The 27,072-nt window shown below is 40.8% G+C and overlaps 1 protein-coding gene across 1 annotated transcript in view; it reads left to right on the top strand.

The window, feature by feature from the left end:
- IL1RAPL1 (interleukin 1 receptor accessory protein like 1) overlaps positions 1 to 27,072 on the top strand; it is a 679,666-nt gene that overhangs the window by 402,754 nt on the left and 249,840 nt on the right. Inside the window, exons 4-5 of the mRNA XM_064151980.1 lie at positions 23,089 to 23,275; positions 25,358 to 25,511. Coding sequence (XP_064008050.1) covers positions 23,089 to 23,275; positions 25,358 to 25,511 — 341 coding nt within the window. The remainder of the gene's footprint in view (positions 1 to 23,088; positions 23,276 to 25,357; positions 25,512 to 27,072) is intronic.

Here is a 27,072-nt window from a genome sequence, read left to right as displayed (position 1 = left end):
CCAGGCAGGTTTTGAGAGTCTCCTGAGAAGGAGACTCCACAACCTCTGTGAGCAGCCTGCTCCAGTGCTTTGTCACTCTCACTGTAAAGTTTCTCCTCATGTTGAGCCAAAACTTTCTGTGCTTGTAGCTCTTGTTCCTTGCCATATTGCTGCAGACTACCAAAAAGAGATTGGCCCCAGCCACTTGACACCCCTCAGATATTTGTATACATTGATCAAATCTTCTCTCAGTCTTCTCCAGACTAAACAGCTCCAGGGCTCTCAGTCTCTCTTCATAGAGGAGATGCTCAAGTCCTCCAGTTACCCTTGTGGATCTCTGTTGGACTCTCTGTAGCAGGTCCCTGTATCTCTTGAACTGGGGAGCCTACAACTGGGCACAGTATTCCAGGTGTGGTCTTACTAGGGCAGAGTAGAGGGTAGGAAAAACCTCCCTAGACCTGCTGGACACTTTTGTTAATGCATCCCATCGTCATGAACTGCTCCAATAATGGTCCTTCTCTTGGTCTGAAGTTCTACAGGATTTGCTTAATCAGGTGTCCTTTCCACAAGGCACAGTTCTTCAGGAGAGACTACTCTAACACAAGTCCCCTGTGGGATGCAGAATCATCACAGGCTGTAAATTCCTTTGTGGAATGTCTCCTCACTGCAGCATAGGGTCTGCCATGGGCTGCAGTGTGAATATCTGCTCCACTGTGATCCTATATGGATTACATGGGGAGAACTGCCATCATTATGGCCTTCTCTCTAGGCTACAGGTCTCATGGCTGATGCACAGTGGGGTTTTTGTTGTTATTGTTGCTTTTGGTTTGGTTGGTTTGCCTTTTTTTCCCCCCTTAACTGTCTTCTTGAGCATGCTCTCTCAGGGGCATAATGCATTTAGCTTCTGAGCTCAGCTCTGTCCTGAGATGGCTGGGAAAGGGTATGTCTGGCACAGAGCAGTCTCTGGATTCTTCTCACACTGGCCACTTCTGGAGCCCTCCTCTGCCAACACCTTGCTTTGTAAACAGTCCTTTCTTTTGCCTAGTTCTTCTAACCTACACTATGTTGCTGATTGACATAAGCTCAGTTGCTGCTATTTAGAGTACCTGTGTCTTGATTTCACTCTTGCCATTCTCCTGATGTTACCGCCCCGCTGTTACACACAGATATGAATAATTTGTGTGAAACTTGAACAGGTGGAGATAAAAAATTATAGAGACACAAGGATGCTTAAGGATGCTACAAATCAAATAGGAATACAGCTTTTTTATTTGTATGCCTATTTGAATTAACATAACTCAAGAAGAGGAGGCTCAGGGAAGATTTTATTACTCTCTACAGCTACCTAAAGGGAGGTTGTAGCCAGGTGGGGGTTGGTCTCTTTTCCCAGGCAACCAGTGACAGAATAGGAGAACACAGCCTTAAGCTGCACCAGGGCAGGTTTAGGCTGAATGTTAGGAAGAAGTTCTTCACAGAAACAGTGATTGGCATTGGAATGGGCTGATGAGGGAGGTGGTGGAGTCCCCATCCCTGGAGGTGTTTAAGAGGAGGCTAGATGAGGTACTTAGTGCCACAGTCCAGTTAATTAGAAGGTATTGGGTGATAGTTTGGACTCAATGGTCTCAAAGGTCTTTTCCAACCTGGTTAATTCTGTGATAAATTTCTGGATTCACATGCAGCCTGTTAGTTCAGAAATGGAATCAAATGCATAGGGTAAGTGTTTCAGATTGATTTTAAGCTGTTTTTCTGATGTTTAATCATAGTACTACTTGGGAGGAGTGGGAATACAGTCTTTCCATGTCAGTTCCTCCTCTGCAAAATACTACTTTTACACCTCACAGATAAGGCAAATGTATTGCAGAGTGTGAAACATTTAGCTGCCTTTGGTTGAGGTCACAGGAAAATACTTGACCTGGAGACAGATGAGTTTTTGTGTCAGAATATGTCTGGTGGCAAAGTGCACCTCTCCTGCTTTAGGGGAGGTCTTTTCTACCACTAGTAGTGATCATCTGTCATCACTGTGACAACACATTGCTCATGATTTGAAATGGGTGATTATTGAATTATTTTGTGTGCTGTACCCTCTGTTCCCTGATTGAATTGCTAGACTGGTTTTAGAGCAAAACAGAGGAAAATAAATCTGAATTCTCTTGTTTGCTCAATAATGAGGCTTCTCTATAAAGGGGGAAGAGAGCATTATGAATATATATCTGAATTGAAGTAGTTACCAGCTATTTGTGTGAATGCAATCTCATTTTACTGAATGTTTGCATTCAGTGCATAAAACAGGGTTTGGGTGTTTGTTTTGTGTGTGTGTTTTAATGGTCAAATAGAGCAGCTGTGGGGAAAGCCAAACTGAATATTCATAAACTGTCTTGCTGCCTTGTTTTACTGATTTGGGCTTTCAGAGTCTGCTTCCTCAGAAGTTGTGCTCAAACTGTGACTAATAATCTCCCTGTGTTTATAAAACATGCAAATACACATATGGCACATACACAGGCATTATCTTCATATTAGCTAGATTGTGTTGGGAGGGGGAAAGAGACCATTTAACCAACATATCATTTGCTGACTTTATTGCAGTTCTATAAGAGGCACCGTTATAAAAAATGGGTTTGACATTTGCATTTCTGTTTAATTGCTGTGGAGTGAACATAAAAAGATAAGAGAGCCAAGAGAGCTTATTAAAACTGAAATGAGGGCAAGTGATAAAAGAATGATATTTTAGTGGTGCTGCAGTCAGATCTGTCACTCTCCCCCCAGGAAAAACCCACAGTCTTACTCTTGGGTTTTTTGGTGGGGAGAGAGGCTGTAGGGTTTGTATAACCACTCTCTTTTTCTGAGCTGCACTCAATGTACAGCATCTCTCCATGCCTGTGCTTCAGCTTAGGGGCTTCTGTAGTAGTATTCTTTTCTGCCCCCTTCCCCATGCTTATTTCTTTCTCCTTTGCCCTCTTCTCCCTCTCAGAATGAACTAAACTATATATAGGGCTCCATGGCATTCCTCAAAGCTACATCTCTGCATTTCAACATGTCCAATGAGATTCAGCAATTGGGAATTATGTTTTCAGAGAAAGCTTTGAAAACATTTCAGAGTTTGAACATTAGAAAGTTAGGAAACATTGGTCTGTGCTGGGCATGTAAAGTACCTAAGTTCCCAGTGAATAATGTCTAGTGATAGAAATGATTCATACTGCAAACACACAGAAAGGTAGAGTTAAAAGTATATAATGATCATTTAAGTCAGAGTGCTCCTATTTTTTTGCATTAATCACAGAATTGTAGAATGATCCAGGATGGAAAGGACCTCCAAAGGTCATCTAGTCCAACCTTCTCTGCAGTCAGCAGAGACATCCTCAACTAGACCAGGTTGCCCTGGTGAGCCTCACCTTGAAGATTTCCAAGGATGGAGCCTCAACCACGTCCCTGGGCAACCTGTTCCAGTGTCCCACTACTCTCATAGTAAAAAACTTGCTCCTAACATCTGATCCAAATCTGCTCTTATCATAGAATCAGCCAGGTTGGAAGAGACCTCCACGATCATCCAGTCCAACCTAGCACCCAGCCCTGTCCAGTCATCTAGACTGTGGCACTAAATGCCTCATCCAGTCTTTTCTTGAAGCCATTGCCCCTTGTCCTATTACTACAGACCTCTGTAAACAGTCTCTCTCCATCCTTCATGTAGGCCCCCTTCAGGTACTGGAAGTTTTTCCTGGAGCTGGTTTCTCCAGGCTGAAAAGCCCCAGCTCCTTCAGCCTGTCCTTGTAGCAGAGATGCTCCAACTCCCTGATCATTTTTGTGGTCCTCTTCTGGACCCACTCCATCAGGTCCATGTCCTTCCTATAATCAAGGCAATGCTTTGGTAAAGAATGCAGTGAGAAATGTCTTAAAGCATTAAATAGCTGTCTATATAAATGTCTATGCCTCATGCCACTGTAGGGACTTCACACTGCTTTTGACAACCACATACCATTTTGCTGCCTGAAACCATTAGACAATATTTTAAGCCCTAAGTCTAGCTGCACAAGCAAACAACTGTAGAAGGCTCTCTCAGAGGAACGTGTGTGCTGGATAAATCGACCTGTCCATCCCTGGTTAGACAAGTCAGCAGATTGCAGCAAAATTCTGCTTTGTCAACAGAGTAAGTGCAGTGCTACCAAGTGTTTAGTACAGCCTTCAGACACAGAGTAATGATGGCTTGTCACTGAACTGACATGGGGAAACAGAACTCCTTTAAACAGCTCTTCCCACGAAAGAACCAAACCAAACCAGCAATGGGGGGAAAAAAATGACACAAAGGCAAACTAACAACAGCAGGAAAAAAATCCCAAACTCAGTTCTGTTTTCTGTAGGGAGATTCTAAACTTCTGATATGAAGTTGTATTAGCTTGCAACAAAATGGCAACAGAAGTAAAATCTGTGCAAACAAGACTTACTTTTTTGTATTGGGGCTTGCTTCTCCTAAAGCCAAGAGCTTTTGGAGATTAGGTTATAAATACTGACTGCTGAGATAGCCTCAACTATGTCTAAACCAAATATAAACAAATATACATCTTCTTTGAATAATTGTGTTTGAAAAATTCTGAAAGAACACCTTCTCCAACCTATAATTTGTGGAATTAAGTAATCCTAGCAGCTTGACTTCTCTGGGTAGTTTCCAGTGAGAAATTCTGGGAATTGAGGCTCTGGAGCAGGTGTAAAGAAGAACAACTAAGCTGGTGAAGGGCCTAGAGCATGAGTCTGGGGGACTAAAGGGTCAAATATTTTGTCATCAACACATTTTGAAGTAACCTACTATATTCTTATCTCCCACATCAATGCATACACAGGAACATGAAAACTCCCTCTCTGTAGATTAAAGGCTGTAGGACTTCTGCTGTTGATCTCAACAGTAGCAAGAGGAGGTTTTGTTTCTTAAATTTGAACCAGCAGAAGGAAGCAGCTGAGTTTAACATGAGCGCTTCAACCTAGCGTTCTCCAAAACATTTGTGTTGTGTCAGTGCTTTGTATAGTTCAGCAAAACCCTTTGCTTGCACATTTTCTTTGGTGTACTACAATATGTGCTCTTATTCAAGAGATCAGCATTTCAGTGTTGCTCTTTATCTCTCAGTAATTGGAAACTGAAATATTTATGAGTTATTTTTCTCCACCAAAAAAAAAAAAAAGAGGAGAGAGAAACTTTACAGAAAGGTTCTTGGTTGTGAAGTAGCAGTCACTGATCCACAATTACAATGGAAGATTTTTTTTTCCTTAACAAGCCCTTCTTAAAAAAACAAAACATCCAAATTGCTCTGAAATAGATTTTTTTCATAGTTTTTTTTTTTTTGTTGTTCTTTCTCATCATAGTACTTTTTTGAGTGACATTTGCCATTGTGCTATCCTGCAAATCTATCAACCTTTTATTAAGGTTGGGCTTGATGATTTTAGAGGTCTTTTCCAATGAAAACAATTCTATGATTCTATGATCAACCAGGTTGGAAGAGACCTCCAAGATCATCCAGTCTAACCTATCACCCAGCCCTATCCAAGCACTAAGTGCCTCATCCAGTCTTTTCTTGAACACTTTCATATCAGTGATTAAATTGGAAGCACATTTTGGGTACCTGTGTAAAAGAGTCACTTAAAGAAGGTCATTTTTCCCAACCAGATCCAGTGGAAGGTGCTTCTGCCCATGGCAAGGGGCTTGGAACTCGTTGATCTTTAAGGTTCCTTCCAGCCTAAAATATTCTATGAGTTTTCTTTGACACTACAAAAAAAAACCCTGTTGGATCATGTCCAGACAAGGGCTGGAGCACCTCTCCTATGAAGACAGACTGAAAGAGTTGGGGCTGTTCAGTATGGAGAAGAGGAGGCTCCCAGGTGACTTTATTGTTGCCTTCCAGTATCAGAAGGAGACCTACAAAAAACCTGGCGAGAGATTTTTTAGGCTATCAGGGAGTTCTCCAGCACGAGGGTGGTGAGACCTTGGAATGAGTTGCCCAGGGAGGTGGTTGAGGCCCCATCCCTGGAGGTGTTTAAGGCCAGGCTCAACGAGGCTGTGGGCAGCCTGCTCTAGGGTAGGGTGTCCCTGCCCATGGCAGGGGAGTTGGAACTGTATGATCCTTGTGATCCCTTCCAACCCCGACTGATTCTATGATTAATATTTAAGACTTCCATATGTTATATTGATACCTATGTATATATTTATAATGAAATTCATAGTGTAATCAAATGCATCTTTGAGAGAGTGGGAAGGGAGAAAGTTGTCAGTAAAAAGCAAATTAGAGCTTTCAGAGAAGAGTAAGGTAGAGGAAATACTAGTGTGAAACGGAACATTAAAAACGGAAGTTGTATTGTGTGTTTTCTAGGAAGAGGCAAAAGCTGATTAGACACTTGGTGTGCATTTGCTTTAGACTGTAGAAGGTTTCAGACAGTCCATAGGCAAGCAATTACTAGAATGTGGTCAGTTTATGAGTGTGATCTTTTGCCACAAGATGCTATGATTTGGAAGTCTTTAGGTTAAGTAGCACAGAAGAGAGAGTGAACATTTTATGGAAAATTAGTCTTGGACAAGACTCCCATCATGTTTCTGTCTGTCTTGGGTTCAAATGCAAGTTCCCAGAGACTCTAATAAATTTAATAGACCCAATGACAATTTATAGAATTTATGGAGTGCCCTCCCCTCTTCCCCCTCCTTTTCCCAAAAGACAGGGAGAGAGAGAGAGAAAGGTAGGGACACCCAAATAAATCAATCTCACTCGATTTGGAAGTTAAAAAGGAAAAGTTTAACAATAACTTAGAAAAGGTATTGGAGGTAGGGGAGTTTACAAAGGATAAGGAAGGGAAAAAACAGCAAAGTACAAAAAAAGGGATGGATACAACCCGAGCAATGTGATGGTGTCTCTGCCTCGTGGCTGCCACGTGGTGTGCTGGTATGCAGTATGGGTGTGTGGGTCAAGAGTGAGAGCAGGAAAAGAGGATGAGACAGGAAACTCTTGTCTCTTTTATACCACAGGAAGTGTGGGGAGTGGGCTAACCATCACCTGGAGTGTGGCCCACCCCTGGGGAGGGGCCAAGACCCCTAGGGTCAGGTTCAGGGTTACTCCCCCAGGAGTGTTAACCCTATACACTATCTAAGAGAGTAACTAAAGCTAGCAGAAGAGACCAGTCTAAAAGAGAAGCAAAGAAATCACCCATCTAAGTCAACAAAGGAGATGTGAAAGATACCTGTGGTCTGTCAACAATATCACCTTGTCTCTTGTATGGTGGTTGGTCTTCAGTTTTAATATAAACCTACTGATACCTTGTCTGGTATCACACATGTAGCATCAAGGCAGTCAGACTGCTCAGTGCCTAAAGATGATTGTAGAAAACACAAGTCACAGAGTCATGGAATCAACCAGGTTGAAAGAGGCCTCCAAGATCATCCAGTCCAACCTAGCACCCAGCTCTGTCCAGTCAACTAGACTATGGCACTAAGTGCCTCATCCAGTCTTTTCTTGAACACCTCCAGGGACGGCAATTCCACCACCTCTCTGGGCAGCCCATTCCAAGAGCAAATCACTCTCCCTGTGAAGAACTTTCTCCTAAGGTGGAGGTGTTCAAGAAAAGGTTGGCTCATTTTTGTCAAACCAAAATAACTTAAACACACAGGCTTGAATTAGGCAAAATTATTCAAAGCTGCCTATGCTGAAATGTTTCCATACTTTCACCTTGTCACTATTTACATGACTCTGGTTTTCATGTCTGGATTTTCTGGATGATACATGCATCCAAGAATGAGAGGTAGCAGTGATCTTGAGAATTTCCATCAGTCTGAAGAAGCAGCATCAATAGCTATGAAGTAGCCTTGGAGCAGTAACTTAACCTGACTTTTTTTCTCTCTTGTTTAGTGTCTACTTTAAAAGCATGCCATATTTATTTGCACTTTTAGTGAGCTCCTATGGGAAAGAGCTATGGAGAGCATTTCAGAGGAATCTTATTCATATGCAAATGTCATTTTTTCTAATAGCTATTATAGCCAGTATAATTGTTGGATATCTCTGCGCATATCTACCTTTAATGATTAACTCTGATAATGGAACATGAGAAATATTTGTTCTGAAAAGAACACACTTATGTAGAGATAGCAAAAGATAAGTATCTATCCAGTCAGAAACAAGACAGAAACCTTCAAGAGATATTCTTCTTGCAACTGCTTAACAGCAGCAGAAAAATCTAGCAGCATTTGAGACTAAAGGATAGTATCTGCCCTCCTCTATCTGCAGTAGAGAACAAGCACAACCCTAGGTTGCACTTGTGCTAATTCATCAGGCAAGGAGAGTGAATGAGAGAGAAGCCATTCAGCATCTTCTTTGTTTCCAGTAATGCTTTCAGTTTTATTACTATAAAAGGGGGTGGATTGCATTTGCAAAATGGATGATTTGGTGCTAAAGATGTTCCAGTATTTGATGACCTTCTGAGTCATCAGGATGTAGTAATACTCAGTTGTTCCTGAATGCAGAATCCTGTGATGGCACAGCTGCTTGGACATGCACTGTTGCAGCAAATGGTAGTTATAATTTTAAGCATTTTTTCCATTCATTCTCATATCAACTGTTGTGTTTGTTTTTCCTGTCCTTTTTATATAAGTCCTTGGGAAAAGTATTTTCCTTTAACAGTTTTCCACTTCCTGCCAGTAAAAAAAAAAACAGTAGAAAACAGATGCTCGATGAATAACAATAAACACAGCTTTTCAGAAGAGCATCTGGGGGTCTTGGTGGAAAGCAAGTTGAGTGTGAGCCAGCAAAGAAGGGTATTTACAACCTAGGATGCATTACATGGAATTTTGCCAGCAGGTCAAGGGAGGTGAGCCTCCCACTCTAGTCAGCACTGGTGAGGCCACACCTGGAGTTCTGTACCTTGTTCTAGGCTGCCCAGTACAGGAGAGATGTGCACAGACTACAGAGTCCAAAGAAGATGCACAAAGATGATTAAGGGACTGGAGCACTTCATGATTTGCCATTGGAATGGGCTGCCCAGGGAGGTGGAGTCACCATCCCTGGAGGTGTTCAAGACAAGACTGGATGAGGCACTTAGTGCCATTGTTGGGTTGCCCAAAGGCCATGTAGGAGCAGAAAAGACACAAGTCAATACCAATATGACACATAGAAGGTCAATCTGTTTATTGAAGCTAAGAGTGATGCTTATATAGCAGATTGAATACACACATATGTAATTCTGATAAGTTTTGTTAGCCATTGAATATAGGAATATGTAATATAGAAACATAGAATCATTGAATGGTTCCCAGGGCTGACCAGCCTGCCCCCCTTCAAGCCCCCTCTCCCAGCTCAGTTTACAGATAGCAGCTAGACTTTCCCAGCTTCTACCCAAGGCTGCTTCCCTGCAGCTGCACCTCTTATCAGTTCTCAGATGGCTCAGTTAGCCCTGATCAAACGCCCAGCATGCCATGGTCTAGTTGACTGGGTAAGGCTGGGTGATAGGTTGAACTGTGTTGGCGTTTCACCGGTGGAGCACTTGGGTAAAATGACTCTTTGTTCACCAATATGGTTAGATGGTCATAATCCACTTTATTTCCGTGATACAGTGACTTATATGCATTCTAGCAAGAGGCGTGCTCCACCAAGATTGGTTCCAATCAGAGGGTACAGGATTACTTGTAAGGCATAGATAGGTCAGCATACCACAACAATCTAAGGGTCAGCCCTCCAGACCACCTACTCCAGCCCCCTTGGCTACCTAACTCCGTCCACTGCAGCTGTGCATGGGGTGCTCACTTGTTTACAGTTTGATTTCCTGGGCTAGCAGTGTTCCAAGGCTGTTTCTCAGCACAGTTGCTCATGTTTATCATTTCTGTGTCCTCTGATAACAAGAATTCTCCAACAGAACTGGATCATCTTGGAGGTCTCTTCCAACCTGCTCAATTCTATATCTGAGGAAAACCTAAGAGCTGGGACTGTTTAGCCTAGAGAAAAGGTGGTGCAGGGAGGAATCTCATCAACAGATATAGAAGTTTGAAGGGAGGCTGAAAGAAGATGGAACCAAGTTCTTTTCAGCATTGCCTGTAGACAGGACCAGAGGCAATGGGCCACAGAAGCTTCTGCCTGAATGTTGGGAAACGCTTCTCACTGTGAGAGTGACAAAGCCCTTGCACAAGTTTCTTGGGGAGGTTATGGATTCTTCTTCCTTAACAATATGCAAAAGCCTGTTGGACATGTTTCTAGGCCAACTGCTCTAGGTGGTCTTAGCTGAGTCAGGTGTTTGGACTGAATGACGTCCAGAGACCCCTTTTAACCTTAAGTATTTCACAGTTCTGTGATTCTATGAATGAAAGACATGAGAGGAATAATGAAACTGGATGAGGCACTTAGTGCCATGGTCTAGTTGACTGGATAGGGCTGGGTGCTAGGTTGGACTGGATGATCTTGGAGGTCTCTTCCAATCCGGTTGATTCTACAATTCCAAAAAACCATAATGCTGCATCTCCCTTATTCTGGCATGTGGTTTTAAATATAAAATTTATTCTTCTTTAAGGTCATTGGTTCCCAAAAGTAAGCAAGCATCATCATCTCCTGAATTCTGAGGAGGTAGTTTACCTAGAGGCATTTCATGTTAAGGGATTATCTCTGCACTGCAGTATGCAGAAAGCCAAAAGGATTTTTAATCTGTGAGGATATGCTTACACAGCTCTTCATATTTCTATCTCCTTTGGGAATATACATTGATCTGCTGCAGAGAAAGCATTTAGTATCATTCTGACACATCTCCATTTTAGCACTTTATGACTCACTGGCACAATTTTTTTTCTCCCAAACAATCCTCGGAAGCCTCAGTGAAATGAACAGTTATTTTGACAATAAGTTTATGATTAGGACTAAAATACTAAATGTATTATTCAACTCACAGTAGTAGCATTCCACACATACTCTCCTTGTATATTCTATGGAGTACAATGGGCTTTTTTGACTGATTCTTGCCCATCTGTTTTAAGCACTTTTAGTATTTTTTTGGCTGCAATACATATGCAAATGCTATTCTCTGAATGAGTTCACATACCAAATATTTTAATAAGAAATTGTTTTAAATTTGGGGGTTACTTGACATGAAAGTCATATAGATACAGCATTACTATGCTTTAAAAGCCTTTCTGTGATAAGTTTATTCACAAACTCTCTGAATTTTATACTCACTGGAATCCCTAATACACCCGTATGATTGATTTATGCATCTGTGTATATATGCATATACTCATATGTATAGACAGAAAAAGTATAGGAATATATGTTGCAAGAATATGGGAGGGAGTTTTTTAAACTGAAAGAAAGATTTAACTTCAAAAGAAATGTAGTCATAGAATCATAGAATCAGCCAGGGTTGGAAGGGACCACAAGGATCATCTAGTTCCAAACCCCCTGCCATGGGTAGGGACATTCTACCCTACCCTAGATCAGGCTGCCCACAGCCTCATTGAGCCTGGTCTCCAGGGATGGGACCTCAACCACCTCCCTGGGCAACCCATTCCAGGCTCTCACCACTCTCATGCTGAACAACTTCCTCCTCACGTCCAGCCTGAACCTACCCACCTCCAACGTTGCTCCATTCCCCCAGTCCTGTCACTACCTGATAGCCGAAAAAGTCCCTCCCCAGCTTTTTCCTCCCTCAGATACTGAAAGGCCACAATAAGGTCACCTCAGAGCCTCCTCTTCTCCAGACTGAACAGTTCCAACACTTTCACTCTGTTCTCATAGCAGAGGTGCTCCAGCCCTCCAATCGTCCTCGGGACCCTTCTCTAGACATGCCTCAGCATCTCCACATCCCTCTTTTACTACTTCTGTCAATGCAGCCTAGGATCTGGTTGACCCTCCAGGTTGCAAGTGCACACTGCCTACGGTGGGGAGTTGGAACTAGATGACCTTGGAGGTCCCTTCCAACATGAACCATTCAATGATTCTATGTTTCTATATTACATATTCCTATATTCAATGTAAGAGTAGAGAATTACACTACAGGAATATTTTAGATATTCTTGTGCTGCAAGAGGATGCATTTTTTGTTTGCATTAGCTGAAAGGAAGCTCTAGTTTTATAGACAACATTTTCTGGAGAAATCCGTTTATGTAATTTATGCAAGTTCTTATTTAAGATCATTGTCATCATTTTTTTCAAGTGTTTTGTACTAAGAAAGAGAAGTTTTTACTAAACATGGGAAACAGTGTTAGATTGATTCCAGGGCTCACAAGGGGTTAAGTTTATCTTAGACTTAAAACAGAGAAAGAGGTCACACAGAAAAGTCAGTAACACAGAGGTGTACACATATATATGCTTTTTTCTAGCTTACTCTGAAAAGAATTTGCATGGTATTATGATAGAAAAATGCAATTTCCTTTCTAAAGGCTAATTTGTATCTCCTGTTTGTTGTTTAGACATCAGTAAAGGGCCTTTCACATAAGCCAGTAGCTCTCTTAACACAAGGAAAGTGTTACTGTAACGCCGTTAGATTTTAGAACTTCAACATTCTGTTTCGGCAGGTTTGGAGTAGAGAAGGGGAAACCTGGGAAGGCAGCATGTACCATTTGTGTCAAGAGGATAACATGGTGAAAGTTCTGGCTTCCAAAGATGGAAACAGGCACTAAAACTGAACAGTATTTTCTGGTCTGAGTGATTCAAACTTACTAAAACAACTATCTTGCTGATATTCAAATAGTCCTGGAGGCTCCTGTGCAGCATGCTTCCCATAGTATCATGCCCTTAATTAGGTGACCCTTGAGGGAAGAAATCACTGCTTATGTAATTCAGTTGAGGTCAAAAGAAGTTTTCAAACTGGGTTGTCCCCCCGGGGTGTGGAAGCAGGGGATAGTTTCTAAGGCACAGAAGAAAATTCCCAGCTGGCCATTTGGGTATTTCCCCCCCCCTCTTCCAGCTCAGTTTGCTAAGGAAGCTTTGTAGAAAAGGCAATCTGTGATTTCAGTGATGAGAGCCAGGAAGTGTAGGAGCTAGACATTCCAGAGTTCCAGGATAAAAAAAACCAAACAAATGAACAACAACAGGGAGCCCTGCATAAAATGTTTGCAAACTAAACAAATGCCCTGCTGAGGGCATCACACCCCACAACCATGGAGACTTCACTGCTTGACAACAGTTCTGGCATCACTAAGGCACACTTGCCTTCCCTGCTCTCTTTGCAGCCCAAGGCTTTGGGAGTGTCCTCAAGTAACCCCTGTGCCACCTAAAGGCTTTCACTTTTTTTTTGTGCAAAGGTTTTAAAGCTCACAAAGAGCCTTTGGAGCTACTGGCAAACAGCACAAGGAGCTTATCAATAACATGTTTTTGTTTTTCTCTTAAACGAATGTTTTTCTCCCCAGCTTTCAGGCATCTGAATAACTCTAGCAGAAGTTACTCGAACTGGGAAAGGACAAAATTTAATCTATAAAATTATGGAAAAATATTTTTAATAATATCAACAAAACTCTTCCTCTGAAATCGAATTGATCATTTAGAGTAAGTGGATATTGACATCACTGGCAAAGTTTAGTTACTGAAATTTAAAAATACTATGAAAACAAGACAGAGCTTTAGCCATGCTGACATAAAACTCAAATTTCATTGACACTCTTATTTGACTTACCTTGTCAGGGTTTCTCAGACAATTCCTCCATGCTCAGTCAAGGCTTCTCTAAATGTTTCACACATCTTATTCCTGTCATTTTTACAGTTTTACAAGTGAGCAGAAAGAAGCAGCTCAGCAAAAAGGAGCTCAGCCTAAGTAAGGATACTCAGCCTGCACCCATGAGTGATGTTAGAGCAAGCATTGTATATGAACCCTAGCTAACCGGGGGGCCACCAGGCCCCCCGGCCTTTAGATCACCTCCACCACTCACCCAGTGCACACCACAAGGACTCACCAGTGATGATGGGAGGAGGATCCCTCTGCCCAGTTGGGCACAGCTTGAAGCTTCTGCTTCTCCCGAGGCCAGTTAAATAGGGGAGTGAGCAGAGAGGGCAAAGTGGTCACACCTGGGGTGGGAGGAGACTCTGACAGAACCCAGGTGCTCTGGGTTTGGGGGGAAAAGGATGCCAGTGCAACCATAATTAGCAGAAAGACTGAGAACAGACAAAATCTGAGGTTTGACATCATGAGGAGGGGAATATCTTCTTTTAATATCAAGATTCTTAGTTTCTGACTCTGCCTGCCCTACAGGCAGTTGATTGCTACAACACAAACCTGCAAATCAGGAGATAATGCAGCTTTAGGCATCTTTCAATTCAATGGTCCTACAGAATCAGAGGCAGTAGGCATTTGTGTGTGTATGGCAAAGCTAGAAATTGTATTGCAGCATTTCAGTGTGAGTGATTTTAGATTAAATGGATCTGTCACTGCTTTAAATACATTTGATAATGTTGCATGTATTGCTTGTTAGTGGTAATTAACAGTAAAATCCCTTATCAGTAATGTGTTATTATCAGTTAATAGGATCCTGCAGTGATTGGATTCATTAGCAATCTGAAATTAAATAAATTTCATTCAGATTGATTGTTCTTTCTTCTGTTCCTAGACACAGAAATCAACAAACTGGTTCTCAAGCGTATTAGTAACTACCAAACATGAAACATTAGCTGGCTGTGAGATTTCTAGTGGTTGTCACCCACCCCTTTAGAATCATAGAATCATAGAATCAACCAGGTTGGAAGAGACCTCCAAGATCATCCAGTCCAACCTATCACCCAGCCCTAACCAATCAACTAGACCATGGCACTAAGTGCCTCATCCAGTCTTTTCTTGAAGACCCCCAGGGATGGTGCCTCCACCACCTCCCTGGGCAGCCCATTGCAATGGGAAATCACTCTCTCTAGAGAAACTACAAAGGCCTTTTGTTTTTATGTGCTACGTGTTAGAACATTATTATGTGCAAAACTGAATATAACAGCAGAAATTAAAATACATGTGGATGTTTTTTTCTTCCAAATCTATTCTGAGGTTGACACTTGAATTGACTGATATTTCTTTAGCCTAGGTAAAGTAGCAGTGGAAAAAAATCCAACCATCTGGAGTACCATATTGTATCAAAATCATCAGGCTTTTTGATGTTGCTGCTTACAGATGTCTCACCTCTCTCTCTCTCTGAAGGTTTTTGCTTGGTTTTTAATAGTTTGCTTATTGTAATGGTAGGAAAAGTAGAAAGAGGTTTCTTGCATGGTGGCATGCCTATGAGGGCATTCAGTTCAAAATGGTGATGGCACTACTGCAGCCATCAGTGATGATCAGTGTTCAGTTCTGGGCCCCTCAGTTCTAGAGGGACATAGAATTGCTTGAGGGAGCGCAGAGCCACAATGATGGTTAAGGGAACTCAGCATCTCTCTTGCATTGAGAGACTGAGGGAGCTGGGGCTCTGCTGCTTGGAGAAGAGGAAACTGAGAGGTGACCTCATCAATGTTCATAAATATATAAAGCGTGAGTGCCAGGAGGATGGAGCCAAACTTTGCTCAGCAATGCCTGATGACAGAAGGAGGAGCAATGGGTGGAAGCTGAAGCATTGCTGGAGCATAGGAAGTTTCATGTAAACATGAGGAGGATTTTTTTTCCCTGTGAGGGTGACAGAACACTGGAACAGGCTGCCCAGGGGAGTTGTGGAGTCTCCCTCTCTGGAGTTATTTAAAACTCACCTGGACATGTTCCTCTGTGATCTGATATAGGTGCTCCTGCTCTGGCAGGAGGGTTGAACTTTATGATCATTCATGGTCCTTTCCAGCCCCTGACATTCTATGATTCTATGATTCATTTTAAAGAGTTGCTTTAGACCTTACTTAAGCATATATAAGTGCAGAAGAATGCAATTGTAAAATCTTTTATGAAGGTCAAACAAGCCTTGAACATAATTGACATTCTAGAATTCATAAAAAATGGAATAATTCCATTGACTGATTTTTCTTGTGTGATGTGCAAATGTAACTGCCCCCCCCCCCCCGATGGTTTCTAGAAGGGAAAAAAATACATACATCCATCCTACATACAGTGACATCAGTGTGTCAATAGTTCAAGTACGAAGGTGATATGCTGGGTGTTGCTGATCACAAGTGTTCATTAGGCTCCAGCACAAAACAAAAACACAAGGCAAACTCAAATTAAAACAGACAAGCAAACAAAAACCAACCAACCAAACATACTGATCTCTTTTTAACTGAAATATAATGCTTACTTTTATCTATTGCCTACCTGAGAACAAAATTAATACACTGACACAGGATGCAATCTATTGAGATATTTATTTCTATGAATTTATTGGTTATAGAATCATAGAATGGTTTAGGTTGGAAAGGACCTCAAAGATCATCTAGTTCCAACTCCCTGCCATTGACAGGGACACCTTCTATTAGAACAGGGGGCTCAAGGCTTGAACTCCTCCAGGGAAGGAGCCTCTTAATGTCCTTTGATGACTAAGATATCTGCCTCTTAATGTCATTTGATGACTGAGAAGCTAATTTGTGGGCTTCTGTGCGTGCATTTTTTCCTCCCTATTACTGTTAAATGAAAACCTGCTTGGTCAAATGCAACTATTCTTAGAACAAAAAAAATGTTTTTTCTCTGCAAATTGATCAATCTATCAATTTTTCTTCTCTCTGCTTGGAGTTTTGCCAAGTTTAAAGGAGATACTTTCTTATATTCAATTCTTGTTCACAGGTGAACTATAGGATAGATTGAAAAATACAGGAGAGAAAAAAAAAAGAAACCTCCTAGGAACTATAAAAAGGGGAAAAATAAAATCAGCTGCAAAAGATTTTGAAATACTTGCCTTTAAAAAAGAGAAGTGAGGTATGCATTGATGCTGTAAACATGAAAACAAGTTCCCTGTTTGTCTAGAAATATAGAGTTAGTCGATCTCCCTTGTATTCCTTCACATGAGGCAGAATGAGGCAAAGCTCATTTTCATCTGTGTGTGAAATTTGTCTTTGCTGGCTGCTGCAAAGGCTTTTCCAGTAACCTGTCCTGTTTACTCATCATCTTATTTTTCAGTTCTTGCTTTTAAAGGTGGATTAATATTACTTGTTACGTTGTGCAGTTGTAGTAGATGAATAACCTGATTTTATACAGCACAAACCTCTTTCGTTGTGCCTTCCTAAATGAAAAGCTTTAGGAAACCCCTGAACAAATTGCCACAACCAACAAAGCTAATTAAATCTTACTAAAGGAAACTCTATCTCAAGCTTTCTCCTCATGAAGTTCTACTTTCTTTAAGCATCTCAAAGCTATTCTTCGTGTAGAATTTTGTCTGAAGTTTGACAAGTTAAGTCTGTGTCCATTCATGGATATTTTGGATTAAAGCAAAGGCTCCCTTTCCCCCCCCCCCCCCCCCCCCCCCCCTTTATTTCAAATCCAAATAACATTTGAAAGTGTACTTTTTTTTTTTTTTCTCATCTTTTTTCTTGGGGTATGTTTTGTTGTTGTTTATCACAGAATCACAGAATCTTAGAGGTTGGGAGGGACCTCCAGAGATCGAGTCCAACCCCCCTGCCAAGGCAGGATCACCCAGGATAGTTTGCACAGGAATGCATCCAGGCAGGTTTTGAAAGTCTCCAGAGAAGGAGACTCCACAACCTCTCTGGGCAGCCTGCTCCAGGGCTCCATCACCCTCACTGTAAAGAAGTTTCTCCTCATGTTGAGGTGAAACCTTCTGTGTTCCAGTTTTAGCTGTTGCTCCTTGTCTCATTGCTGCTGAGCACTGAGAAGAGATTGGCCCCATCCACTTGGCACTCAGCCCTCTGATATTTGTGCATATTGATCAGATCCTCTCTCAATCTTCTCCAGACTAAACAGCCCCAAGGCTCTCAGTCTCTCCTTGTAGGGGAGATGCCCAAGTCCCCCAGTCATCCTTGTGGCTGTTTTGTTGGTTTGTTTTTTATTCATTTTTTGGTGCTGTCTTGATTTGGGGCTGTTCAGATTGGAGAAGAGGAGGCTCTTAGGTGGCCTTTCAGTATCTGAAGGGGGCCTACAAAAAAGCTGGGGAGGGACTTTCCAGGGTGACCTCATTGCTGTCTACAACTACCTGAAGGGAGGCTGTAGCCAGGTGGGAGTTGGTCTCTTCTCCCAGGCAACCAGCAACAGAACAAAGGGACACAGTCTCAAGTTGTGCCAGGGGAGGTCTAGGCTGGATGTTAGGAGGAAGTTCTTGCCAGAGAGGGTGATTGGCATTGGAATGGGCTGCCCAGGGAGGTGGTGGAGGCACCGTCCCTGGAGGTCTTCAAGAGAAGACTCAATGGGGCACTTAGTGCCATGGTCCAGTTGACTGGATAGGGCTGTGTGCTAGGTTGGACTGGATGATCTTGGAGGTCTCTTCCAACCTGATTGATTCTATGATTCTATGATATCAAATACTGACAGGACTAGGGGGAATGGAGCAAAGCTGGAGGTGGGGAGATTCAGAGTGGACATGAGGAGGAAGTTTTTGAGCATGAGAATGCTGAGAGCCTGGAATGCGTTGCCCAGGGAGGTGGTTGAGGCCCCATGGCTGGAGGTGTTTAAGGCCAGGCTGGATGAGGCTCTCACCAACCTGCTCTAGGGTAGGGTGTCCCTGGCCATGGCAGGAGGGCTGGAACTAGATGATCCTTGTGGTCCTTTCCAACCCTGACTGATTCTATGAGTCTATTCTACCATTTGATCTGGAAACAGCTCCAGACAGAAGGAATTTACTGCAAAGGAGTAGATACAAAAGCACTCACACAGAGCTGGAGGTTAAATGGAAATACTGTTAACAAAAGTGAACAAAACACAAAGGGTACCAAAGTAGAAGCATATACACACATTCACAATCAGTCCTGGCCTAGCACCCCCCGCCAGGTTGAGCTTCAGTGCAGGCCTCAGTAGGCCTCAATGGCCCCTCCAAAGCAGGCCCAGTAGGCCTCGGATCACCCAAAATTCCTCCCCCCGCAGCAGGCCGCAGTGTCAGAAAGGAGCTTGGCAGCCACAGCCATACTGCCCCCAAACTGAGCTCAGTCTCAAGTTGTGCCAGGGGAGGTATGGGCTGGATGTTAGGAGAAAGATCTTCCCAGAGACAGTGATTGGCATTGGAATGGGCTGCACAAGGAGGTGGTGGAGGCACCAACGCTGGAGGTGTTCAAGAAAAGTCTGGGTGAGATACTTGGTGCCATGGTCTGGTTGACTGCATAGGGCTGGGTGCTAGGTTGGACTGGATGATCTTGGAGGTCTCTTCCAACCTGGTTGATTCTACCATTCTATGATTCTTTGAGAAGAGTGAGAGACTGAACAGTGTGCTCTTTATGTAGAGGGAGATACAGCAACAGGGAATAGAACAACAAATTGCAATATCCTGCATCCTCCCTCCCAGACCTTTAGGGACTTTCTGGTTCTCTGGAGAAATTTATCTCTATGGTTATAGCAATTAAGCCTAAATCTACACCAGGTACATTTTTTCTTATTTGTATGCAGTAAGGAGCCAGCTGACAAGTATTTGTACAGATGAGATCTCAGCCTTACGTTAATCAGTGGAAGTTCTGTATTTGCAAGCCCATCCTGCAGTGTATCCATAACTTCTGTCATCTTCATTCCCTGGATTTTGCTTAAGTAGCTGTTGCAGCTTTGGGTTTTTCGACTGGTTCTGCTTAGAAGTGTTTCTGCCTGGTCAAAAAGGTCCACAGTTTGGACCACGCTGGAGAACTAAAGGAGGATATCTATTTGCAGCATTTGCTTTTGCTAATGAATGTGACATTGGATTATAATCTTTTTATTGTTTGATCTGGTGCCTCCAGTAGGAGACATACTGAAAATGTTCTCAGTTCTAACACATGAACAGTTTTGAATCCACTGCAGTATGTGCATGCCTGCTGGAGGGCTATTGCTGACTGTTGCTCTTTCTGCTAGCTTAGGGGCTCCGCATAAGCTATATCCATCATGCTCCAGCTGCAATCAGCAAACTCACCTCCTCTTTCTTCTTCATTTCGTTGGGGGACTGTTTAGTTTTCTTTCTCTTTTTTCTGTTATGTAAGCCCATTAGGTTGTTTTTCTTTGCTCATGCTGCCTGTTATAACATTGTTTGGGAGATTTGTTTCATCCCAAAAGCTTTGGTTTCTGACACAGATTATGAGATGAGTCAGATTGACGATGTAGTTAGTATTCAGAACTACAGTAAAAAAGTCTAAGTGACCAGGGGGCATCTGGAACTTTAGGTTTTCTTGGTGGTGCTTTTGAGAGAAAATTCTGTTAGGGAGTTCAGCTGACAAAGTGTGTGCTCAAAATGTTTCAGAACCTTATATCTGACTGTTCAGAGCACAATTACCTTAAAGCCCAGCCAATTTGTGCTTCTATCTGCAAGTAGTTATATCCATATGACTCAAACCACAGACACACACAGCTTTGAGTCATTAAATACCAACATCTTCTTCAAAAAATGGGTTCCATTATTCTGAGATATTTCCAAACTACCTCTCTTCTTACAGAAACATTATCACCATAGAATGGTTTGGATTGGAAGAGACCTCTAAAGGTCATCTAGTCCAAACCCCTCCGCAGTAAGCAGGGATGTCCTCAACCAGATCAGGCAACCAGCAACAGAACAAGGGGACACAGGCTCAAGTTGTTCCAGAGGAGTTATAGGCTTGGTATTAGGAGGAAGTTCTTCACAGAGAGAATGATTTTCCATTGGAATGGGCTGCCCAGGGAGGTGGTGGAGTCACCATCCCTGGAGGTGTTCAAGAAAAGCCTGAATGAGGCACTTAGTGTCATGGTCTGGTTGATTGGGTAGGGCTGGATGATAGGTTGGACTGGATGATCTTGGAGGTCTCTTCCAACCTGGCTGATTCTATGAATCTATGAGGTTGCCCAGAGCCCTGTCAAGTCTCACCGTGAATATTTCCATGGCGCCTCAGCAAAGGTCCCCTGTTGCAGTGCTCCACCACCCTCATAGTAAAGAACTCATTCCTAACATCCAATCTAAATCTGCTCTTTTCTGGTTTGAAACCGTTGCCCCTCAACCTGTTGTTTGTAAACAGTCTCTCTCCATCCTTCTTGTACAGCCTCTTCAGGTACTGAAACATTGCTATTAAGATCTGCTGTTGCAATGGAAACTTGGATGTGCTTTAGTTGATGCCACTGTTGAAGAACAAGGCTCTTAGCAGGACGAAATAAATAAGATTTTTTTTTTTTTTGCCCAGTTCACTCTGAATACTGAAGGGAGGACAATTTTGCTTACTGTGCTTGTTTGGAGAGTGAGATGACAATTATTTTGTTTCCCCCTCTCAGTTTCTTCTAGATTTATTTTTAATTGTGAGATTCCTTAATCTATTCTATAATATATTCTATTAATATATACTATACTTATATAGTATATTCTTAAAAACATAGAAAGGAATACTTAAATGTGCAAATTAAATAGGCAATATCTTCTCATATGTTGTTTCCTGTCATCAAATGAAGGAATCCTCTCATTTAGTTAGTGTACTTTGATACTCAGAACTTGATGGATCTGTTAGACCTCATCCTTATGTCCAAGGTCTAGGTATTTCAAGAACAGAGAAACTGAATTTTATCAATTTAGAAATGGACTTAGGTGACTTTTTGTGATGCTTTTAAGCCACAAAATAAACAACTATTCCAAGTGGCATATTAATGAAGGAATAGCAATATGCAGCAATGAAAATGTGTTCTTTAAAATACTGGATGATTTTAAATTGTATGTACAGGTAAGAGCATGATTGGTTCTTAAATAGCTTAAAAAGCAGCAAGAGTGGTCCAAATTCAGTGGAGGCATACTCTGCTTTGCATAAAATTTAAACAACTTTGTTTATCCAGACAGATTATTGAAGAGGATAATAAATTATACTTACAGCTTCATTACAAGTCTATGAATTAGCTGCAGAGCTAAGAGTCCTTTTGTTCCAGAATCTGCATTCACAAAAATATTCTCCAGTTCAGTTACAGGTCCTTTTCAGGTTTATATTTGCTTTAGAGAATTAGACTATAGAGTTCTTTGAATAAGTGACTCTTATTCTTTGTTCTTAAGCATTTCTATCCCCTTTTCTTGAATGGGAAAAAGGAAAAAGAAACACATTAATAAATCTAAAGAGAATGACAGATTGTAGCCATCGTTGAGATGCTGCCATGTCCAATACATACGAGGCTTTTGTAAATCACCACTCCACTTGTGCAGGATCCTCTTTCAACTGATCAGAGGTCAATTGTATTTATGAAATAGGAGAGAGATCTTGCATTATCACAGTGTGTTCCTGTGGAGTATTCAACTTTGCACACTCATTTGATGTCCACTTGGAAAATCAAAAGAAAAAGAAAGAGAGGAAAATAAGAAAACAAACCACCCTATTTCAAGTCTATTTTTGTCTTTGAGCCTGATCAAAGTGTGTCATGAAATATGTGAAGAAAGACAGCATGCCCTAGTTGAGACTTCTTATACCACAGTCTTCATTTGTTCATTAGCTGCCTGGCATACCAACATCCAAAAGCAGAAGAAATAGCATGCTTCAGGCAAGCCCAAACTAACGAAGGCTGTAGGTAATACAGAAGCAACATTGTGAGAGTATGGGGACTGAAGGCTAAGGTAAACAAGTTAACAGCCTGTTAGATTAAAACATCTTTTATTCTATAATTGGAAGAGTCACAAGATTAGTTTTAACTGGTCTGAAAAATGGTTACCACTCCCAATTCAAAGGATGCTCAGATGTGCTGTCTGGGCGGCTTCTTGGTGTGGTGCTCGAGTTCCAATTAGGCGTTTGTCTGTGGTACTACAACATGACCTGTTCACCCCTGAGAACAAGTAGGCTGTCTAGTTTCGTTGGTAAATCTGTGGAGCTTTTACTGCCTATTCAGTTTTGGAGATGGTCTCAAATACACAGTAAGGACATTAGTGTTAGAAGGAGTTGAGACAAAAAGGAGAGGTAAACCTTTCTATCAAAGATAAAGTTCAATCAGAATCTTCTAACTATTGTAGTTAGTGGCTGAGACAGGAGTAAAATTATGATGAATACTTGTGAAATACACAGAAAATACAATGCCTGATTTTCTGTCTTTTGCTTGGGATGAAAATAATGGCTTAAAACCAAGTCATATACATTGACTTTTTTTTTTCTTTCATACTAGATTTTTATTTCTATTTTTATTGCATTACAGAAACTCAACTTACTGTATGAAAGTGTCCATTTCGCTGACGGTGGGTGAAAATGACAGTGGACTCTGCTACAATTCAAAGATGAAATATTTTGAGAAAGCTGAACTTAGTAAAAGCAAGGAAATCTCATGTCCTGAAATTGAGGATTTTTTATTTCCATTTAGGGACCCTGAAATTCTGTGGTATAAGGTAAGGAATGTAAAAGATTTTCACCTTCAATGAGATATTATGTAATATTCTTAATGTGGTATGAATGTAATGATCTTAATATGGTATGGGGCTTGGATTGTTTTGGAATTTAAAAGCAGGCAATAGAATCAAGGGTAGAAAAGAATTAAGCAAGAGAGAAATTCAAATGCTTGCTTTGGTAGCTTTGGACCTGATATTTCCTTAATATGCTTTTGTAGGCATTACAAAGAATTAGCAGCTTTCTGCTAACAGGAGGGCTTAAAAAAAAGTGTCTGGACTGATTTGACACACTAAGGTAAAGCTATGTGAGCTGATTAAACAGCAACTGCTTGTGCCGTGCCAGTCTAAACAGTCTGTTTCAAAACCCATGCTGTTATCTAAATAAATGGCTCAATTTTGCAGCATAAAATGATGCAAAGTCTTCCAAAATTTGATCTTTATGTGTTAGCTTTTACCTGTAAAAATACTGTCATGATTTGTATCAAATTCATGTAAATGTTGTGTACTGATTTCTGGATCATTACTGAAGTGCCAAGTCCCTGCAAATAGCACTGCCCATGAGGAGCGTGCTTGAACTTCCATGAGCAGCTGTCTGAGTTCTGGGTTTCTTACTGCCTGCAGGAAATACTCAGTATTTCAATATTACAAGCCACACAATTTTAAGTCCCCAAACTTTAAAAGCTCAGTGAATCTGAAATTTAGATTCTCTGTATTTTGTCTACACAGATGTCTACAGATGTTTGTGTACACAGGAAGCCCTAGTTTCAGTATGTGTTGGTATGCATTCTATTTATTTTTTAGAAGTCTGGTAATTTGCCTGATAGACTAAGTGCTTTTAAATATGGTACACAGGACTGTGCTGTCTAACAAGTCAAAACTTGGGGCCTAGAAAGATTTTAGCCAAATAAGCTGACAGCATGTCTAAGATAGGGGGTATGGAAATAATGCTTTGCTCATAATTCTCCTGTGTTTTGTGTTTCTAATGCAACATGTACCTGAAGTTGTATCAAATTTGAAACTATGATTGACTTCTTAAGAGCTAAGGGGATTGCCTTTTTTATGAATCAATATTTGACAATATTTGTGTGAATGAACTCAAACAACCTCTTTAACATTTTAAAAAAGCCCTTATTTTATAAATGATTATCCTAAGAAAATCAAGTAAAATATTTTGTGACAGGAAGTCAAAAGACATCTTATGAAAAGCACAAATATATTTTTCTAGTAGCTTATAAATACATCCATTTTCAGTTAACAAAGTAATAACTAGAAAACATAGAAATTCTAAAAGTATTCCTACTATTTCAATTACTACCTACATCCCAGGGAGCTTGTGGATATCTCCTCCCTGGGAGTGGTTAAGTCCAGGCTGGATGAGCTGAATCTAGTTGAGAGACATCCCTGTCCATGGTAGGGAGGTTGGAGTAGATGATCTCTAAGGTTCCTTCCATTATAAACCATTCTATAATTCTGTGCTTCTAAAATAAGTTAATCATTTTAGGGACCTAGGAAGATTGCCTGCAAAAAGGTGTATTTTCTGTTAATACCAACAACTGAAGTATTAACTGGGTTTTTTTGTAGATGGAAAACTCATCTTCAGAGAGCTTTGATGCTAAGATATTTTTAGGAAGCTTATCCTCATTTCTCCTCGTTCTCATCTTCTGTTTCTCTACATTTTTAATTTTTTGTTTTAATTTTTTAATGAATTTTTTAAAAAAAATCTTCCCTGCAACCTGTAGCTGCTGGCAATACAACAGTCATGGATAAGAGATGTAAATGTAAGGGTAAATAATGAAGTACGATCTCCTCAGGAAACTAATGTCAAAAGAAAACCACAAAAGGAATCAGATTCTCTTCTTTTTCTTGTGTGTGTGTCCAAGGGCAAAGTGATAAAATTCTGTAGTCGTTCTTCTTTTTAATAAACACTTAACCGAACTGCATTTTTGGATAGTTAGCACATGTGAAGCTCATAGCTATCCTGGGCTCTTGCCTAGCCACCTTGCCTTTGGGTAGCATTATCAAAGGTGGTTCAATGTAAGTGTAAGAACTCAGTCACCAAAGTGTTATGTTATCTTTGAACAGGAATGCAAGTCAAAGACGTGGAGACCAAGTATTGTGTTTAAAAAGGACACTCTTGTCATTCGGGAAGTTAGAGAGGATGACATTGGAAATTACACTTGTGAGTTAAAATATGGATTCTTTGTTGTCAGAAGAACCACGGAATTAACAGTTACAGGTAATTACAGGCTCTTACTATCTCTCATGCTTAGAAAAATCACTGAATATTCTGATTCAAGTTGTGCATATTTGAGTCGCTATACCTGCTAAACCGCTTTTGGGCAGTACTCTGCTGTGTGCCTAGATATGAATGGTTGATACTTAAAGCTGTCCTGCATACTTTAGTATGTGTAAGACTTTGAACAAGTCTGAGTTTTGGTCTGCTGATAAAGCTTGTGGGCAGGTCTTGGTTTTGAATGGAAAATGGGTCAAGGAACAGATAACTTCATCAAGGACTGCCACTAACTAAAACCGAGGTGATTAAGTCTATCATACTTTATGGGTGGCTAAATGCCTTGGGGCATAAGTGTAGCTGTAACTGTAACTGAGTAGCGGTAGTGCTGCCTTTGAACATGAGAATACCTGTAAATACAACTCAATAAGAGTGGCTCCAGCCCATTGAAAGCAGGGGACAGATATGTCAGAGGTAGTGTTTGAGCAGCATAGGGCTGAAGGACAGTAGCATTCTTCCACTACCATTCTCTCTCATCCTTCTGTAGTTTATAGTTCAAGAAATTCCTGATCACATAGCAATCAACCTATTTTCTATTAGTCTGATTACATCAAAACTGTTTTGATCTATCAAGTTCCAAAAACTAAATTATGTAACATAGACTCTATAATTTAAGAAACAATAGTTGAAACACATGCCTTTAATATAAGCTGCATTTAAAACTCCCATATCAAATTGTAAAGTCTATCATAGATGAAACCAAAACATATACATTAACAGCTGCAGAACAATACAAAAACTGATGCATGACATTTTAAAATCCTCACGAGGCCTCTTTTGTGGAACTAAATATAGGGTGAAAAATTAACCTCTAGAGTTATAGGATGTCATTGGAAGACTGGAGAACATAATTGTCTAATACAATGTAATATACTGGAGGTGAGCTAGATTCATGTCGTTGACAAAAACACTTGCCATATATGTTCTTGCTTCTTCAAAATACCTAATAAACCAAGAAACAGCTATTATTACAGGAGGAGTTTTATGGGCTTTTCCTTTTTTCTTTTTAGCATATAATATATAAATATATTGCACACTGAAAGTTAGTAACAGCATTTATGTTGTACATTAGGCTGAGTTGCAAACATTACTTTTATGGTGGAAAGTTTGTTTTTTTATGTTGATGTATCTTATTTTCTCTTCTTATTATCAGAAATTATACTGAATTATGGTTTGTAATTTTCTTCTAGTAGATTAGTCTGGAAATCATTTTTTTTGTGTTGTTTTGAGAGAATTCAAGTAATCAATCATATTTACTGAAGCTCAATATCCAGGATCTCTTAGTTAATTTTGTTTTGTGTGGAACTGATTTATTTGGTTACTACAGATGGGCAATTATAGTCAAGTGATTAACCTCACAGTAAACATCCATACTGTCTATTATTGACTCTCCTATGAGGAAAGCAGAGACAGTCCTCAAAAATCTGATTGATATCAGAAGGAGGCTGTCAGTCCTTAGATGATTCCTTCTCTCCCTGTACTTTGTGCTTGACTGAGAAGCAGTATT

The sequence above is a fragment of the Pogoniulus pusillus genome, chromosome 12 (assembly GCF_015220805.1).
Source record: "Pogoniulus pusillus isolate bPogPus1 chromosome 12, bPogPus1.pri, whole genome shotgun sequence".
Lineage (NCBI taxonomy): Eukaryota > Metazoa > Chordata > Aves > Piciformes > Lybiidae > Pogoniulus > Pogoniulus pusillus.
Note: the sequence above shows the minus strand (reverse complement) of the source record. Positions and strands in the feature narration are given on the sequence as shown.